Source organism: Chaetura pelagica, unplaced genomic scaffold, assembly GCF_000747805.2.
Source record: "Chaetura pelagica isolate M959 unplaced genomic scaffold, ChaPel_1.0 scaffold275, whole genome shotgun sequence".
NCBI classification, from domain to species: Eukaryota; Metazoa; Chordata; class Aves; order Apodiformes; family Apodidae; genus Chaetura; species Chaetura pelagica.
In genome coordinates, this window is record NW_009953486.1 from 6729091 (window position 1) to 6749640 (window position 20550).

Here is a 20550-nt window from a genome sequence, read left to right on the forward strand (position 1 = left end):
AAGTTTGAGATCAGTTCTTACTACGTGAAGAGCTGCATGAGTATAGCTGAAAGTGTTTCAGGAGGGTACCTTGACAGTGTTGATACAGGATGGAAACCATCTGTCAGAAGACAGCTGAATTTAACCCTGCTGGAAAACACTGCTTGTTTTAACTAAGGAGTAAAGGGGGAAGGATCACTAAACTGGAAGCAATTTCTTATGGAGTTCTTTAAAAAAAATAAAAAATCACTGTTTTCATATTCAACCCGCACAGAAATCTGAAACTTTTTTCTTTTTAAACTTAATTTTTAAATGGTAAAAAGCAACAGAGACAAGTTCCAGGCACTAGAATTGATAGAAGAGACCAGGGAGGAGTTAGGCATTTTCTTAGCTTGCTTGTTATCATCCAGGCACAACTTTGAATTGTCTGCATCAGAGAGCAGTATCAGGACTCCTTGCAGGAGCTCTGATTACATCAGAGATGCACTGCAGAACTCAAAATACTGCAGAGGACACTGGGGGGGGAAACAACACTTGCAGTCAAATTTTAGCACGTTACTCATGATTTCTGTTTCTTTCCCTGAGAAAGGCATCTTTAATAATTTTTTATCCATTGTTTAGGAGTCTGGCACCCTTCCTGAATTTCAGCTGAAAGTAAGGCCAGTACAGATTTCTAATTTGATTTCTCCACCAGACATAATGGATATGAATATCATCTGGTGCAAAACAGATTTTTGGAAAGCTGTTCTATCGCGCTCACATGCACATCACACCATTCAGAGCCACCAAGAGCCCTTGCTACTTGCCAGTTATTATGTATTACTGTAGTTTCTAGAAGACAAAGCAATGGTCAGGATTGTATAAAATAGTAAAAGACAGTCCTTGTCCCAATAAGCTTACAAACAAAATAGGAAACAATGCTCAGAGAGACGTGATTTGCCCAAGATGAGAACACGTTATCAGCAGGGGAGCTGGAAAGATGAGCTGGGCTTCACTAACTCTTCAAGCACTCAAAGGGCAAAATCTTAGACAAGGAAGGATTTTACCACTGGGCCTTACTTAAGCAGAGCAGTTTTATTTCAGAGTTTTAGTGTTACTGTTTATGCTTAAAGTTAATCTTGTTTAATTGCTGGGAAGATTGTTGCTATAGGCTAATGTGTTTGTCTGACCTTATATTATAGTGTGTTGTCTTTAATCCTTAACACATTTCTTACAGCCATCCTCAATGTCATCAGTCTGCCATGTATGAATAAAATAGTTTGCTTGTTTTTTAAGCTCAACAGCAAAGATACCTTTCCATTAATTAGCTCTCTCTTATCTTAAAGCAGCACTGACCATAATTCTGTAGAAGCACCTTCCAAAGGAAAACAACAAACATACAGAGAAATGTATGGGTTTATATTTCTCCTTTCTCCATTTTTCAAGTCAGACCATCTTTTCTATTGTCCTTTACTTCCTCCTATTATTCCCCCTTAGATATGATGCCATGTGCATCTGGGGCAAAGAACATGTAAATAACACATGTACAGCATCAAATACTACAGCTGCCTACGTGGGAGCCACCTTTTATAATTGCAGTCAATTCAGTGTGTTCCACAGAGGATGAATTTGGGCAATTTAGTGGCTTGCACAGGTTGAGAAGCTGGAAGCAAAGAACAAAATTTTTTTTCTTTGCTCTGTTGTTTCATAGTTGATGCCTCAGGGTTACAGCATGTGTCTGACACCCGCAGAACATTTACATTTCCCTCTCCCCATTTCTTCCCATTGTGTCAACAATGGATGCAGTGGGAGATCAAACGAGTGACAGAGATGAGCTGCCTCCTCGTTTTTCCTGGCTGAGATTCAGAGGATAAGTTGTTGCTAACCAACATCATCTGGTAGTACAGAAGGGAAAACGGTTAACAGCTCCCATTTATCCATAGTCTTACATCAGTCATAATCTTTATTCTCTTCTAGTCAGCTCTGCCTTAGATATAGTTAAGGCAGAGGGGAAAACACTTGTTTCTAAATAAAACAACAGTGGCTCTAAGAAAAGGAGCACGTACATGAAGATCTATCAGATAGCCCACATGAAACCTATTGCTTGAAATCCCAGTGGCATTACTTTTACTGATGGTAACTTGGGAATGGTTTAACAGAAGACCAGTTCTGAGGTCAGTAGGAGTGTTCCATGTGATGGGACTGTATGTCAGGGTAACTGCAAGTTCAACTGTTTCATACCCCTCTGTTAAACACGCTCTACCTAGCACTATCTGCACCAGCTAGCAGTCTCCTCAGATCCCTTCATGGATCTGAGTCCTGCAGCTTTTCCAGTGGGCAATGGCAGAGTGCCATCATCTGTTGTGAAGTTCCGCTGTTAATCCCAGTATTGGCTAGAATTTCCTAGAATGTGACTTTTTAATACAATTACATTTCATGTTAATGTTCTTTCAAAAAAGCCCAAACCAACAAACCCTTAAGTACTTTCAGGTCAGCAGGCCTTCACTCAGGCTTTCTTGAGGCAAGAGACAAACTGAAATTGATTGGAAGTTTATTTTAGTGTAGGTCTGTGGGATTTTGTCATTCTTTGCACCCACCATAACTTCCAGAGAAGCTGAAAATTGCCTATCCCCTGCCATGGGGATTTCCAGAGTCATAACTCCAGAGCAAAGACAGCAACACAGCAATACAAACATATAGTGATAAGGCACTGAAAGCTAAACACAGACAGGATTTTGGCAGGGAGGACAGGTTAGTTGCCAAATAGCTGTTCTCCAGTCACTAGCAATAGTGATAGAGATACCACTTAGTGATAGAAGCAAGATGACAAAGCTTACCTCTTTGTTCACCTCAGGCCAGAAAATAGCACCACAGCTCTTGGAAGATCTGAATCATGCCTTGTCCATCCTTTTATATTCCCATAGGCTTTCTTTATCCACATGCCCTAAAGTAAGTAAATCAATCATTTCCTTTTGTATTAAAGAGGATTACAGGTGAGGAATCAGGATATACCACTCCATCTAAAGCTCACCTGGGGCCACCTGTTTGTAAGAGTCTGTAAGGTACTGCTGTGTTCAGAGTAATCCCTTTGGGAAGTTTAGGAGTGGGACTGAGATAGTATTTTATTGAAAGCTGCATTTTAAGTTCTCTTGCAGCAAGGAAAGCTTGTTTTACTAAACTGAAGTGCAGCTGTTTTGAGAACTTTGCTGTTGTGTATTCATGTGTTTTTCTTCTATAATAGGTATGTAACACTGTTGATGTGGTTTACAGTCACCAGCTTCTGAAAAGGACAGTTTTGTGTTTAAGGAAGTCACCCTAGCAGGGTATGTATCGCCAGGGTGCAGGAGGTAAGTACAGCCAGGAAAAGAACAAAACTGTGCCCTGCTACTGAAGCCAATCACATGTAATATTGATTACTTTCCTGTAAACTCGAGACTAGACAGAATACTTGTGCATGATTAAAACTTATTTATTGTACAATCTACTTAATAAATAAATACTCTTACCAAATGAAATGCAGCAACCCCACACATTAAGCTGTAGCTGCTTGTACAGATGGAATTTCTAGAAGCAGTTCTGTACAACTCTCCTGTGTATGAGCAGACTTTTTAAATTGAGCTGACTTTTTAAATGCAGAGAATTAGGGAGGCAAAAAGTTTTAACATTTCCAGTGCCTGCTTTTTATACCCACTTGAACTTTGTGGTCACTTAATTCTACAGACTTCACACTAGTGTTGTGTGAGCAGAATTTGAACGTGATTTTCAAGGTCAACATAAGAATTTTTTTGTTTCCTATACTCAGAGGTGAAGGCAGTCACCTTGGCTCTCAGCTGGTGTCCTATCCATTTTAAGGACAAAGGCCTGTTACTGCATATAGGGTGTCATTTATAACTGAAACAATATTCCAGTGTTTCTGTAGGGATCTTGTGCTTCTTTGCAATCTTTTGTAAATGAGGCCATAAAAAGGGAGTTGCCATGTCACTGAATGTATATAAACTCTATAAAAACATTTTACGTGATCATAAATATGTGACCTTTTTTTTCCCCAAAATTGTTTCCATCTGGCCTTTTAGAAATTAGTCTTGTATTAACAGATTTTAGAATTGTGTATTTACTGAATTACAAGATAATTGACTTCTGATTTTTTCTATATACTTATTTCTATATACTGAATACTTCAGATTTTTATGTGTAATAGTTAAATAAAAATATACTATTTCCTCATCTACAAAACACACTTGAATTCTGTGTTCTTATGTGATACTGTCCTAGTTCTTATACTTCCATTTTCAACCAAGAATATCCTGCCACATGCAGGAATTGTTCCTGGTTTCCCGGTATATCCCCTGGGAACTGAGATATCTGTATCTGAGACAGGAAAAGTCCCTCAGTGTGACATATATGCCAAGCAGAGCTCCTGGACAAGGGAGCAGCCCTCCACAGAGTCAGTTCTACCCAGCTGGACAAACCTAACCTCACCAGAAAGGTCTTCTGACTGTGCTCAGGCACTGCTGGTTTTGTTCTTACTGTTTTTATCAGCTATATATGTTTTTGAGCTCAAATCACTGCATTTGATCCAAACTTGAAAACAACCTCTCATTGACTCACCTCATATATCTGGTTTTTGTTCCAGAAGACACTTGCAGAAGTAGTGAAGTGATGTGAAGTTATCTTCCAAGATGACTCTTCTACCTGGAGAAAATTCTGACTATGACTATAGTGCCCTGAGCTGTACTTCAGATACTTCCTTCAACCACACGTTCTTTCCAGAAACAGAAAGCCTTAAGGGAGTCTTTTACCAAAGAGCCAAACTAATTCACCCTCAAGAGGATCTCCTAAAAGGCTTTCACCCTGATGATCGGAAGCATCATATTATTATAAATGTAGGGGGCATTAAGTATTTGCTCCCATGGACCACACTGGATGAATTCCCATTGACGCGTTTGGGACAACTAAAATTCTGTAATAATTTTGATGACATTCTAAACATCTGTGATGATTATGATGTGACATGTAATGAATTCTTCTTTGACCGCAACCCAGGGGCATTCAGGACAATTCTGACCTTTCTGAGAGTCGGAAAACTTCGGCTCCTGCGTGAGATGTGTGCACTGTCTTTCCAAGAGGAGCTGCTCTACTGGGGAATTGAGGAAGACAACTTGGACTGGTGTTGTAAAAGGAGATATCTGCAAAAAATGGAGGAGTTCACAGAAATAAATGAACGGGAGGATGACCTCACAGAAAATGAAACAACAGGTGAAACAGTAGAGGAGACAAAAATTGGCTTGTGCATGAAAAAGTTGCAAGACATGGTAGAAAGGCCCCAGTCTGGCCTCCCTGGAAAGGTGTTTGCTTGTTTGTCTGTTTTATTTGTAACTATTACAGCAGTGAACTTATCCATCAGCACCATGCCTGACCTGAGGGAGGAGGAGGAAAAGGTAAGTTAGCTTTTCAGGATGGAAAATGGTATGTGCTGGGAAGAGCAAAACAAGTACAGGGTCTGATGGTATTGATCAATGGGAACTTTGCAGCTGTCTTTAGAGGGGGGAAAATGAGACAAAGAAATCTGAAATGTTACCTGTGTTCAATTACTTGTAAGAGAATTAATCATATCACGTGTTATGTCCAAAGATGTTGTTAGTGTGCACTGTTCTGTACAACTGTCTGCTTCCTTCTTAAGCTTTGTATTTGCTATTGAGAAAGCCTGAAATTACCAAGCAGTATCTTCTGTGGAATAAGTAGTTCCTTTTTAAGTTTTGCATTTAACTTGTTCCAGTTTGTCAGTGTGTTTCCCCATAGCAACACTTTCAATTCCTTTAATATTTTGGGTTTAAAAAAACCAACACAGAATCCTCTCTTCCTGTCACCGTACCAACTAAAATAGTTATTATTATCCAGTGTCGATTACAAACTACTCCTCTTTCCTGCAGGGTGAGTGTTCCCAGATGTGCTACAATATATTCATTGTGGAATCTGTCTGTGTGGCATGGTTTTCCCTGGAGTTCCTGCTAAGATTCATCCAGGCAAACAGCAAGTTTGCATTTTTGCGGAGCCCGCTGACCCTGATAGACATAATAGCCATTCTACCATACTACATCACTTTGCTAGTTGACACCACTTCCGTGGGCTATAAAAAGCCCAGCTCTGGGAGCATCTACCTGGACAAAGTCGGCCTGGTCCTCCGCATTCTCCGTGCCTTGAGGATTCTCTACGTCATGCGGCTGGCCAGGCACTCCCTGGGGCTGCAGACGCTGGGGCTGACGGCTCGCAGGTGCACCCGGGAGTTTGGTCTCTTGCTGCTCTTCCTCTGCGTGGCCATCGCGCTGTTTGCACCCCTCCTTTACGTGATTGAGAACGAGATGGCAGACTCACAGGAGTTTACCAGCATCCCCGCCTGCTACTGGTGGGCTGTCATCACCATGACCACGGTAGGCTATGGAGATATGGTTCCCAGAAGCATTCCGGGTCAAGTGGTGGCACTGAGCAGCATACTGAGTGGCATCCTCCTCATGGCATTTCCTGTCACCTCCATCTTCCACACCTTTTCACGCTCCTACGTTGAGCTAAAGCAAGAACAGGAAAGAATAATGTACAGGAGAGCACAGTTCTTAATAAAAACAAAGTCTCAGATAAGCAATGCATCACAAGGGAGTGATATTCTATTCCCCACTATCTCTTCTGAGACTAGGGACAATGAATAATATTTTACTAACTGTTTCTCCTGATGTCAAGTAATGTTTTGTTGTATCAGATTCCATCTTTTAATTTGCTTTGGAAGCATTTTACAAAGGTAACCCTTATATTAAAATTAAGAAAAGGAACTATTAATCAGGAACTGATGTGTTCTAAGAAGTCTGTTATTATGCTGTTTCTTTCCCCCCCAGTATAAGGTATAGGACAGATCTTTCACAGGGATCATAAAGTGGGATTTTAGGAATTTAAAGTTGTCTGACAAAAAAAAAAAAAGAAAAAGAAAAAAATTAGAACAGGTTATAATTATGTACTCGTCAGGCTGTTTTGCTGTTTGTAATACACATTTTTGCAACCAATCACAATGTATATAGTCATTAAACAGGCTGCCATTTTTCTTGTTCTTCATGTATATAAATAATGTAAATACAAGAAAATTAATGGCTAAGTTCTCTCCCAGTAAAACGCCTTAGAGTGTAATGGAAATAGCCACTGATGTTTGTCCTATTGTGCTCTGAAAAAGACATTAAGATTTGTCATTCACAACAGCTACTGTATCTCTCTTTGCAAGTCAGCCCTAAACATATGAGAAGAATCAAGCTGTTCATCTCATAACCTTGCTAAATGTGTAAATACTCATAGCTCACCAGCTTCAAAATTTAGTTGAAGTTACAGTGTTGATCCTATGTCATTGAATGCAATATTCCCAGAACAAAGTCCTGGAGTTTTGTAGCACTTAATATTATTATCAAGAGGTGAGTAGCTGCAAATCAAATGAAATACGCATTATGAGATGCAAGTCGTTCCCTACCATCTGTTTCCATGTTTTTACTTTACCTCAGATATGAAACAGAACTAAAAGAGGCCTGTTTCCAGGGAACACCCTACCATTACCTGGCAAATCAGCACTGCAGCTACCCATTCACGTTCAGCATTTGGTTCTTTAAAAGGAGCAGAAAATACATGGTCATGGGAAGCTGCTGATGATGAAAAAAGAAAATATCATTTGAGTCATGGAGTGGGGGGTACTGACATCTTTATACTTTACTGTCCTCAATCATGAGGGACTTAAGACTTAATTAGCTGTACCTTTGCCATCATTACACACATCATAGTAATGGAGAAAATTTTAAATAGGACATGAAAAAAGCAACTAAGGTCCATGTATTCTTCATCTGCATGTATGTCTTGGTCTAGGTTCTCCTGCTGAGCTCGGGGAGGACACGGGTCAGTGAGACACTCAGGTTTGGCACAGCTTTATATGCAGATTAATAACAGTCCTCCCATTTATTTTAGAGGGCACAAGACTGGCTTACATAACAGCTCAGGAGAAAACTCAAAAATAAAAATTAAACCCCCTTGTTCAATTTCATGTGTGCTTAGAGATAATGAAACTTAAGAGATTTACCTTTTCCCCTTCTTTCTTAGTACATTTACTTAGTTAAGAACTAGGGAAATTTAGAAGATCCCATCACATTCACCAATGCTTCTCTATATTAATTTTCAGAAATACTATTGCTTAATGGCATTTCTGGAGCAGGTCACTAGAAATGCCAGAATGCCTGATGGTTTTGAAATTTAAATTAAGGCCAAGGACACAAACATCGTCCTTCCAAAAAAGGCAGAATTAGTTTCCTAGCCTATCCTGGTTAGCCAAGCCCATATGACACTGATTTTCTTTTAAAATATTTTAAAAACAATTTCAAGGTGTTCTGATTTGCTTGTTCTTGAAGAATAATTCCAAAACTTGTAAAAATGCACTTTATGAATAATTAGGGCTCTAGCATTCTTTAGCTTGTCATAGGTAAATATGCCTATGGAGCATTACTGCAGAGTGCTAAAATAACCAGTCTAAACTCTAGGCAATTAATTATGTGCCAGAGCTACGAATGGAACCAGCTTTTCACTCTTGTTCTTCAGCTTTAATTAGAGTTGGGAAAAAAACAGGAACATCGTGACAAAAAAGGGACACATTTTCCATCCAAAATACTCCTCATTTCAAAACTGTTTAATCATCTGTAGCATTGGCTTCAATGCAAGTGCTATACATCCTTCTACCTTTGTGTCAGCATTCGTTATAAAAAGAACTGGTAATTAGATTAGTCCTGGGAGTTGTTTATCTAAGCATGTGTTTGACAGGCTGAACCATAAGAGAAATAAGGAGAAATAAAGATTTACCAAATAAAACTTACGCTTACTTCCATGTTCTGCTACCTAATAAATGCTGACAGTCTGTTCATATTCCCAGTGTCTTTACATTAAGATAATGCTCAATTATTTCATGTGTCACTTTATTTTTTATCCCAAAATTATAGCTTGATTCTGAAGTCTTTGTTCAGAAAATAAAATAAAGTATTAAAACCATCACTCTGAAGTTGGGTCCTGGTTGAACAAGCCTGTGAGAGCATCTGGCCTGTTGCAAGTTCTCCCTAAGCCAGAAACAAATAAGCCATCCAGGATGTACCCCTGTGTAATTCTGTACTTGGCAACATGTTACTTGTAAGCATTTCAACATGTTTTACTATGAATCACTGTAACAAACTTGCTTATCTTTTACAGGAGGGAATACATATTGTAGTCCTTATGCTAAATAAATCCAGCTATACCTGTTAAGAGCACAACATTAGTATGAAACCCACATGCTGTGTTTCAGCTTTTACTGTGAAGGCTGAAGGTTTAAAATTATTATGCCTCTTTACAGAATATTACCTGAATTTTTAGTCAAATTCATGAAAATTGATTGATTGATTAAAAAGCTGACTGTTGCCAGTGACACAGCTCACAGCACCAAGTTAGCTATCACTCCTTTTTGCATTTTAACAGCATGTGCAGTCAACAAGAAAGTTCCAATAAAAACACTTTGTGTTTTTATGAAGTCAAAATCATTATTTGAATTGCCACTGAAGATGTGGTGCATGTCTCCAATAGAGATAGGCTTGCATTGCTATTTATATTATCCTCTGTATACTGCAGTAATATGTACAGTATGAACTCAAACAGCAGAAGCTGTATTAATTTTGATTAATAAAGTGTTAGGCTCTTCTTTCATTTTCATGTGCTTCTTCTGCTACAGAAAGACTGTCACGGGTACTCTAGGCATGCTTGATAACCTGGGGTCAGCATAAGAAGTGAGCAGCAGCTGAGGGAGAATTGAAGCTATGAGCACTGCTAGCTGAAGCAGGGTGGCTGTGATAGAAAGCATTTACTAGGAAATAAAGTTATCTCAGTATAGCAAAATCCAGGTACCAGTTCAGCAGCTTGAAAAGGGAACCTCTTTCTTGCATGTTGGCCCAAGAATCACAAAACACTTAATTGGGACATAATTATAAAATATTTAACCATTTAACCAAAGAATCCAACAGATTCAGAAAAGAACAGGAAGGATCTGTGGAGACTGAGAAAGAAAAATTCCTGATAAAACCAGAATTTCCAGATAAGGTGGTATACTAAATTACTTTAAACAAAATCTTTCCCTCCTCCATCCTCTTTCCTCAAAAACAGTAACAAAAGCAACAGAAAATCACTTGATGAGTGCAACACTGATAAACTAAGAGCCACAAGCCTATTCTAACTGTACAAAGAACATAATCTACAAGGTGAGTTGGAATAGTTTGTATTACATTAACATCCATTACAGGTCAAGGTCTTGGGGAAAATACAGAGGACTTGTCTCCATTTGTCCCTTTTTAATTTTTCCACTGTACTCCAGATTTCCATAGCCAGAAGCTTTATTAGTGTCATTAAATAGTCACAGTCTTTAGCAATCTCCAATTAAACAATAAAAAATTCATGCAGATCTGAATCAGGGATTTACACATCAACAGATGTACGTCTGGGAAGGAAAACTGGCATGCTCTGTACATTCATGACTTGTGTGGGTGCAGTTTAGCTGGGTAGTCAGGCTCATGCAAAAGCAAAAATGTTTTCTGTGGATGTTCTTATCCCTACATCTATAGTTCTCTTCTGGAAATGAAACCAGTTTCATAGGAATCTCTGTGAAGAAAAGCTTTCCACTCAGACAGTCCTCTAAGCTATACAAACGGAGATTTGGAGTAAAAATTCATTGTAGGCACTTGCCAAAGTGCATGAAGTGTCAGCCTTGCTGCCATAAGATCTTAATCACTACTGGGAGAGATGTGGTGTCCTCCATATTAGATTTTTTAATAGAAGGAGTCTAGAATGAACTAGATCTCTAATTTAGGTGTCACATTAAAATGCCAATGTTAGGATAGATGAATTGGAGTCTTATTCTTCAATTGCACAGAACCACCGATCTCAGCCAGCGCTAACTCCACATTATTTGTCCTTTCACACCTAATTTATTGTGTGGGGACCAAGGAATAAAAAGCAGTACAACATACCCTGGTCCAAAGAGGTCAGCTTGTTCTTGGTCTGGGTCATTTTGATACAGTAAGACAGTAGGCAAATATAACAGTTCTTGGCAGCTCATGCCTGACTATAAAATAGTTCTGTTCCATACAACTACTGTTTTTTTAATATTTTTTTTAATTAGCTTAGATATATATTTAAAAAAAAAAAAAAGACTAGTGAGTTAAAACAAGAGGAAAGGAATAGATACTTCTCATAACAAAACTACAACATTTCACATCACTCTCTTGGGTTTGCAATAGGCTGAAAACTAGACTGGATAATCCTAAACCTACATAGATTTAATTGCTGTGTTTAATCAGAAATTAAACAAAAAAGTGACACATGTGACTTTAAAAACTGTGACATCAAACCCTGCTCATGTATCAATCAGTGACAATAACCCCTAACCTGACCAGCTGACTCAGGCCCAAGTGTCAGGGAATTTCCCCATTTTCACATTAATGATACACCATTTTCAATTCTATCAATAGTTGTTACACTATGATATGGCCCTTTTTTTCTGTGTGAATAGTTCTGTTGGCTACCTTATGCAAGATTTGAAAGTGAATTCAGTATCTATTTATGCAAAATATGATATGGGTACCAAAAATACAGAAAAAAAACCACCACAAAAACAAACAAAAAAACCCAACAAGTACAAGGAACAAAAACAAACAAAAAACCCCAAAACAAACAAAAAAACCCAACAAGTACAAGGCCTTCTAAGATGGTGGAGCTGTGGTATCTCAGAGGCACAAAGAGTGCAATGTACAGAAACCAGGCAGAGCTGGAGGCATGAAAGTAGAGTACACAATAGTGGATGAATGTCATCCCTGCCAACAAAACTACACTTCAAAGGTATTGCTAAAACACAAAATGCCTAACACTGGTTTTAACCACTCACTCACTTACCACTTCCTCTGTGGCATTTCAACAATCCCATTTCAGCATGACTAACGATCTCAGTGGTCCTAACGTTGTAAAGACCATATAAAAAACCGGCAAGTGAAGAAGACTGGTTTAGATCCACAACTTTGACTTCACTGACTCCATTAATCTCTGTGCATGTGCTATCCAGTCTCATAACTTTATAGTGTAAGTCCTTAGGACAGGATTCCTTGTTTGGTAGCTGTCAGTCACTACATAAAATCATACACCACAAATAAAATAATGGAAAATTTTGCCTGGCTGCCAAACTGAAAATGTTCAGAGTTTGGTCTATCAATTATTAACAATAAAACTAGACCTTTCTCCATTTTTGTTCATTGCTTTTCCTTGACATTTTTCAGTATTTCATATCTTTCAAAATAATCCCTAGAAATCAATAAAGATTAAAAATGCAACTAGGCCTGCCAAAAGCATGAAGAAACTGCAGGATTGTACTGCAGGATCATACTATCAGGGGATGTTTCTGTTCTGTCCAACACGCCTTTACTTTCTCTTTGCCTGTGGCAACTAATCTAGAACAAATGCCAGTTGAACAAAAATAAAGTTCTGCCATAACTGGAAACACAGCAGGCCAATTAGGGCAATTAGAGCATCTTTATTACACTTTATAAATATTAATTCATTATCATTCTAGCTCTTGTGACATGCGTAGAACAGCCTTGTGCAACCCCAAAGTCAGCTAGGGCACATAAACACACGTAACACTGTCAAGATAAGGTTTCAGCTTCTCCTTTATCAGGCACCTTTTTTAATTACTGCAGTTTTGTAGCCACATTTAATTATGGCCATAATTTTATCCCTACATTCATTGTGGGTGCAGGAAAACAGGGCTGTAAACTACAATAATTAGCCTGCTCAAATGACTGACCTGGAATGCAAGCATTTCCCAGACATCTGGAGGGTAGAATTTTTAAAAAAACCAAGGCCATTTGTTTTCAAAACTAGACAGGTAATTTTACAGCTCACAGTCATGCAACTAAAGAGGTCAGCAAGTATAATAACGTTTATCTTTCTGTTAAAAATAACAATATAATTTAAATGGTGCCTACCAGAGGAACAAAGTTGTGTGGAGTAGCGGAAGTTTCTGTAGTTAATTACATATAGAAATAAAGTTTTGACATGGAATTGTTGAACGATTAACCAAAGTAATGCTGCTCATTTTCATTAGGGATGCACCTCATATTGCAAAAATCTGAGTGATATAATCAATAATTTTTATAGTTGGAGTAGTTCCTAGGTCAACCAAGAAAAAGACAACTCAGGTTTCACACAGAAATAAAGGCACATTTTGGGAAATCAAGGAAATCCTATCCTTGAACAAACCAGATCCAACACTGTGGAATTGCAGGCATCTTTAATTTTGGAGAGGAATGTTTCTGAGTACAACCTGAGTGAGGAAAGCTAAGACCACAAAGCAGCACACCGCACAGTACGTGGGTAGAATTATCTTTTTAGTTAGGTGAAAGTAGAGAGCACAAATTCAACATGGGCACCATGGGATAAAAACAAACATCATTTGATGGGAACAGGAAAGAAGCACCAGCAACAATAGCATGAGGTAAGCCTGGCATCTTCACCCCAGGCTTCTGTAAGTCCAGAAATGGCATTAATAAAACATTCCTCTTGGGAGGACTTCTGCAAACCTGCACGTGCATTTTTTCATACTGACTCCTTGCTCTTCCATTGACAGCAGGAGCTCTGGCCCACAGCTGAAGTACTTCAAGCACTTGCACAGGACTATAACACATACTTAAGTTTTTCCGTACTACTGATATGCAATGCCAAAGGGAAAGTTTTCCCTGTAAACCAAAACTATTATTTGCTGTATTTGAACATTACTGTGTTTCCAACTAGGAAAGTTACAGTACTCAAAATGCATGACTAGCCCCACAGGATGCGTTGGTCCGTGCTGCAACAGGAGCCAGGAGCTACTGAAATACACTATAAATCCAACCTGTGCGTCTGTGTTTGGGTACAAATAACGGGGTTTTGTTGCTGCAGCAGAGAATGTGCCCGATTCCAGGATCCTACATTGCCATCTACGGGCCATTCTCGGCAGCTCTTGTCTGATCTCCCTCATTACAGAGAGAACTTGAATCTAATCTTAACCTTTAGATGTTCAAAGTTAGAAGAAGGTAACCACACACAGAGCATCTTTTATAACACAAACTATGAAATTGCTGCTTTTTCATTGTCAGAAGGATCAGTCCATACTTCTCAAACTTACAACGTATTTGTGAAAAAAAGTGAAGCCACTAAGAGAAAAGTACTGTCACTGGGCACTGCTCTGAAGACAGGCACAGAAGTTAGCACAGTGGATAGGTAAAGCTCAATACTAAGAGAAATCAAGTCTTTCTGTGTTGCCAAAGCAGCTGTAACAGCAGGGACTGTTCAGAGCAACGGTCTGTGTGGCCAGTAGGAGTTAGGCCTTGTGGATCCCAAGAGTCACTAGGTGTAAAACTGTAGCTCAAGTTGCTGCTCCATTACAATATTGGATCACCTAAACCCCAGCTTCCAGCATCCTGCTCTCCCAGAGCCAGCCAGGAACCCACATCCAGGCATTACTCCTTGGGGACTGGCACTCCTTGTGAGAGATCAACCTACTGCTTTGCTAGGGGCCTCCTTGAAGAGGCTCCCTGGGGGATAATGAAGATCAACATCTGCAGAAGGAAGGGCCAGTCATGGCCTAGTGATCTCTATAAATTCTCCTGAAGACTTATGGTTCTGTCACCCAGCATCTGGAATACACCTGTGCTGTGAGTGTGCACATATACACCCATACATATAAATATATGTAGAAAAAGACAAGTTTAGGCACTTAGATTTTATTTTTAAAGCTTCAAACCCTTATATTATGATGTTAGAAATCTATTTCACAAAATAAGGACTTCCTTTCACTATTCATGAGCAAGTGAATGCCCATTTTGTATAAAATACTTCATTTCCCAGCCCAATACATATGGAGTCATTTTAAGTTTGGAAATAACCTTTATTTGCAAGCAGAAATGTGATTCCCAAGCAACAGCATCAACACCTTGTGAACAAAACTATAGCTTATTTGCACAGGACATTGTGCCATGAGCGTGGGGAGGTCACAAGAACATCCAGCTGCTGGTTTCTTCCTTCAGTGACTGATGGTGAAGGGTGAGACCAGCAAAGTGTGTGTCAATACACACACGAGGGCCCCAGCAAAGGAAGGGCTGAAGCTGAAGCCATGCACGTTGTGTGGATTCTTCTACCTGGATTCTTCTACCTAAGTGGTCCTTTCCAGATCCTGGTTCTGGCTACAGCTCTAGCTTTCTTCTAGCTTTCAATAGATACTAACATTTTAAGTTGTCCTCATGCAGAATAGGAATATCTTCTTTTTCGGCAGGAAAACTTGTACTGCAATAGGTAGAACTAGACTGAATTTATATCAATTTTCTTTTCTGATAAGATTCATATGACAGAAGCCATTTTGGATGGAAGATATCTTTTGTTCTTATCTACAGTTTTTCTCATGAGTATGAAATACTAGAATCACAAGTACTTCACAGTAAGACAAACGAGAGGTCAGAGCAGCACCATCACAGATATATTTCATTTGGCTTTGACAAACAGATGACTCAATCATATAAAATATATTGTGAAGATAAGATTAAAATAACCCATTCAACGATAATAGACTAGAGAATAAACAAACAGATGGTATTTTCCTTTCCTGCTGTCAAGACCAGAACATCTCAGTCACTTTTCAATTCCATTTAGCACATAAAAGAGCTCTGGGCACAGATTCTTCTGTGGGCTACTTTTGATACATTAGGTCTGGAAGTTTGTTTTCCAAAGAAGTTCAGTTTGTTGTGTGAGGATTCTCTGATTTAGAAGACTTGGATTTTATTTTTTTTATTTAATGTCTTAAGTTGCATTTTACAAAATAAAGACAAAAAAATCAATGTCCTTGACTTTTCAAAAAAACCTTGCCCTATCCAGGTAAGAAAATCTGCAGCACTTTTCAGTAATACTAAGAACATACCAGCAGTGACTCTGCAGTGAGTCTCCACAGATTTTAGATCTATGTTTAATTTTGAACTAGTGTTTCTAAAAGCCCTTTTCTGTACAATTACCCATCTTTGGCTACAAAAGCATTTTGAAATATCGAGTGAAAAAAACCTCAGGTTAGGTCTCTGAAACAAAGAGTGCATTGAAGACCTAGTAAGATAATTTCCACTACAGTTTTTTCCTGGACTATTGCATGTATTATTCAATTGCTCTGCTCCATTTTATTCTATCTCCCCAGTGTTTTTTCAAAGTACCTGTAAAAAAAGAAATACATTTTTACAAGTGAACCTCAGCTATTGCTAAAGTTGAATTGCATCTTACAACCTAGAGAATGATTTGGTTTATTAACTTGCAGTGCCACCTAGCAAACGCCCTTAACATTTTTTTCCTGGTGTAGTTTTATATAGGACAATTTAGAGCTTTCATATTTAAAGGGAAAAAAAAAAAAAGCAAGCTTGCACTTGTAGTATTTTTAACATCTAGTGCATAGTTTTGTTTTGAACAGTTAAATTTATATTAGAAATTAGGCTTACAAATAGAATCATAATAAAGATGCTCACATACTTAGAATTCTGGTATATGAAGCCTGAAAATGAGTTTTGGTCATATCCCCCTCATATTTGTCTGCATATAGTTCCAGTAATTGTTGAGGGACTTTTTTGAAATCATATACGTTGATAGTAAGTCAGTGCTGAATTTATTGAAGTTTGGAGATGAGAGGTTCCTGCCACCAAAATAAGGAGGATTCCAGCTTATCAAGGCACACTAATACCTTGCATGCAGACACATGAAAAAAAGTGAAAGCTGAACCAGCTTTATTTGCCTTGCCTTAAAATAACAGCCACGTCTCAGGACAAAACAAGTTTACATATTGAACTCTTTCTATTACCCTAAGCCTCTAACAGGAAGCTGCCTCCTGTTCAGCTGCTGTGCCAAATTCTAGTGAGCTATTCTGATAGAGAGCACAACCAAAGAAGCAAAAAGCAGCCTTATGACATCAAGAGCAAAGGATGGACAGAAAAATACACTCTGCTGAATGACCTGATCCTTTCTGATGATGCATCTTGGACCAACTACACTGTAAGCTCCTTGAATAAAGCAATTAATCTTCATTTGCAATGTCAACATGTACCAGTATTTAGACAGTACTATGGCAACAATACAAAATTTTATTGCACTTTTACTGCTTCTCTTATAATTTTTAAGCAGAGTTCTACTATTGTACTTCCTGGTGAACTGAGAAACCACTACATGCTTTATGGGTTCTAGAAATAAAGCAAGCCAATACAAAAAGATACATTTCCAATAATAACAACAGTTTTGGCTTAGTTGTGATCCAATGATCCTTGATTTTACAGCCTATCTTCAGAGTCCAGCACTGTGTGAGAACTGCATTTACAGGAAGACCCATGTATCACTTCATCAAACCAAGGAGAAAAAAGAAAGTAAACTAAAATAAAAGCCACAGGATGCAAAGAATGAAGTTTTGAAAAGCACTACAGACCCTATCTTTATTGAAGATGGATGGCAGATGTTTCCATATTTGCTGAGAACTAAATTGCTATTCTAGGTCAAGGAAGGAAACACTTTTTTTCCAAAAGAAACCTGCATTTTGCATACTGTCTTGAGACCATAGTAAAGCCACTAATTCTTTCCAGAAGAACTACCTCTATCTTGTATGGCTCAATTAGTTTTGCATAGAAATCTATGCAAAAATAGCAGATGCATTTTGTATGTTATAGTCCTATCAGAATTTTGGATCTTAGTCCCTGCAGATTGGCAAGAATGGTCTCTCCAAAAAGCCATTTTAAGAGAAAGGATCCTTAAAATTCATCTCTTCTCATCCTGACTTGATGCATTGATGTTTTTTGCTAGTTCTGCCATCATTCTATGGTTCTGGTCCATTTTCATTCATCCTTAACACTGTTTTTCCACAGAGTTCTCCAGACACGTGAGGTGTTAATTGTTTTCTATACAGCACCAAGACTCTCAGTTTGGTTTCCTGCTTGAAAATGTGCTTTGAGAAATGCAGTAATAAATTTGCCACAAAAAACCCTCCACCAAAAACCACAGGCAATAATGTCACCTCCTTTTCTTTCACAGAATTTGCAAACATCTGCTGCTAAAATGTTGTAACAAGTGAAAAGACTTTACAGATTATTTCTATACAATGGAAGTAGCACTTGGATTTAGAATCAAGAAGTCTTTAGAAACAAAGGTCTGTAGATTCATCTTACTTTGAATACTGAAAAGGAATCACTTTTTCAGGTCAGGTGGGTAAGTGACACACCATCTGCTGGCTGTTCGAGAACTGCTTCTGTTGTTACATTTTTGTCTCTTCTTGATATCACAGTAAAGAAAGAAAAATGAAAACACAGGTCAAGCAAATCTCTCTGCCTCCTAATTCCCAGAAGCTGAAACCCTCCAGAAGCCAGATGTTCTGACTGAACCAAGCCTCCACAACCTGTCTAGAAACTGATGACTGACGACCCTCTCACTACGCACCACAAACTTTCAGTGCTAACTTTCAGTCGTAACCGTCAACGTTTTCACTGTCCTCCAAATTGCAAAAGACAGGATTCTCTATTTATAAATTCACATAAGTGTCTCCTTCACAAGAGACTAAGATTATTGTTGTTCAAACTCAATGACATGTTATAATAAAGCAGGTGGTGTGAATGTTCTCAAATTTATTTTACTAAAATACGCCTTTTTGACTACTCATTACTATGACACTATTCTTTTTTTGCCCTTGTATAATGCAAAGATGAGTCATGTGGGTTTTTTTTCTCCTCAAGAAGTAAAGGAAATCCATACCTTAATAAGAAGATAATTACTATGCTTAAGTGATGAGGACTCAGACAGCTCTCAGTTGGGAAGCTATTTATTTTATTTGGTTAATGTACAAGAAATGTTTAGGTTGCCAGTTAACAAAATAATGCACTACAGCTGGAGATGTGCAACAACCTCGATGAACAGGGAGAAAACTTATGAGCTCTGTACTTGTAGAATGGAGACCACATCTCTCTTTTCCCCTCTCACCTCCTCTCCATCCCTCAGTCTCTGAATTCTTCTAAGCTCTAGCAAAAGCATTTTCTCTATGTTTTATACATTTTCTGGGCTCAAACTTAACATCTTGTTAACATTTAACCTCAGTTTCTCTATACAAGTAGAACACACTTTTTTTTGCCAAGCAGCATGATGGCCCTGGAAGTTCTTAACAGAACATCCTTGCTGCAGGTGCTGTTACTGGCAGTGAGCACTTCTCTTTCATAAACACATGATGTTTTTACAGAGAACTAAAGATGTTGACCAAAACAGTCTTGTCAGCATTGTCTTGGCAATCTCCCATTATAAGCTTAACACAGCTACTGACCAGCTAGAGGAGTTAGGTTTGGGTTTCTTTATTCACTGCACGCACCGTTTCCATTCATAAGGCAGTGAGGAGAACAAGTAAAAACTTCCAACACTTGATTCCTGTGCTCTGTCACCCTCCAGGCTATCGTTACTAATTAGGAGTCCATGCAGAGTTTCACATTTTTATAAAAATAATCAAATATATACAAAAATACACACATTTTGGGGAAAAAAAAATATATAATGAAAAAGTAACATGGTATTTCTATCTCCTGTTTTATCCACATGATCTAGTCATTACACAGAGAAGATGAAACCCTACAGAATTTACTAGGATTTATATATTTTTTTACACCATTTATATTTCTAATACTGTGGAAATGTTGGGTCAATTTTAGTGGCCCAAGCCATGAGCCCCCCTTTAATATCCTTGACTAAGACAGAACCAAATTCTTTCACAGGTAATTCCTGCAGAATTCTTACAGCCTTCTGGGAGTCATTTCCCAATTTGCAAACAACATATACAGGCAAAGTTGCTTGGCCATTAGTTCTCTGCTTTTCTTCACAAATTCTTTCTTCTAAATATTGCAGATATTCTTTATCCTCTTCCTCTAGCTTGCTCAGAGGCACGTGGACAGCATGAAGCAGCCGGCAGATTTCCACTTCCACCTGCGGCCGAACATCTAGCAATACATGAGGAACTTGCTCATCCAACAGCTTTTTGTATTGCTCTACAGATATCCTGTCTTTACTGGATAGCAGATGTAAAGTCCTGCACTTGTCTGTTGCAGAAGAACCACAGAATGCCTCATAATCCTGCAGGCAGGTGACAGATGGATTGTCACCACAGACAGCACAGTCTGGTTTCTTGGGTCTTAACTTGATGTTGCGGAATCTCCCTTCAAGGGCATCAAACATGAGCATGAATTGATTGAAGGAGGAACCCATTCCCGAGGCGATCTTCAGGACTTCCAAGGCCTGGATGCACCCCATGATGCCTGGCACAACGCCCAGCACCCCTCCATCCGCGCAGTTAGTCACTGTCTCTGGTGGAGGGGGCTTGGGGAAGAGGCACCTGTAGCAGGGCCCTCCCTGGTAGTTGTACACGACGAGCTGCCCCTCCAGCCGCAGGGCACTGCCAGACACCAGCGGCTTCCCAGCCAGCCAACAGGCGTCGTTTACCAAGTA

General features: G+C 38.8%; 2 protein-coding genes across 2 annotated transcripts; one reads left to right on the forward strand and one right to left on the reverse strand.

Annotated features, from left to right (window-relative positions):
* Positions 1 to 4637: 4637 nt before the first annotated feature.
* On the forward strand, positions 4638 to 6659 carry KCNG1 (potassium voltage-gated channel, subfamily G, member 1). Its single transcript, XM_009998655.1, has 2 exons — positions 4638 to 5396; positions 5889 to 6659. Exons 1-2 carry the CDS (start codon positions 4638 to 4640, stop codon positions 6657 to 6659), a joined length of 1530 nt encoding a protein of 509 aa, XP_009996957.1.
* Positions 6660 to 19728: 13069 nt separating this feature from the next.
* MOCS3 (molybdenum cofactor synthesis 3) lies at positions 19729 to 20544 on the reverse strand (the record flags this gene model as incomplete). Its single annotated transcript, XM_009998656.1, has 1 exon — positions 19729 to 20544. A coding segment is annotated over one exon (816 nt), but the record flags the coding sequence as incomplete, so codon positions are not given.
* Between the last annotated feature and the right edge of the window lie 6 nt (positions 20545 to 20550).

Excerpts from the sequence above, each read along its gene's own strand:
- KCNG1 (XM_009998655.1), top strand. The coding sequence starts at position 4,638 with ATGACTCTTCTACCTGGAGAAAATTCTGACTATGACTATAGTGCCCTG. Across the intron at positions 5,397-5,888 it reads TGAGGGAGGAGGAGGAAAAG|GGTGAGTGTTCCCAGATGTG; the intron begins GTAAGTTAGCTT and ends TCTTTCCTGCAG.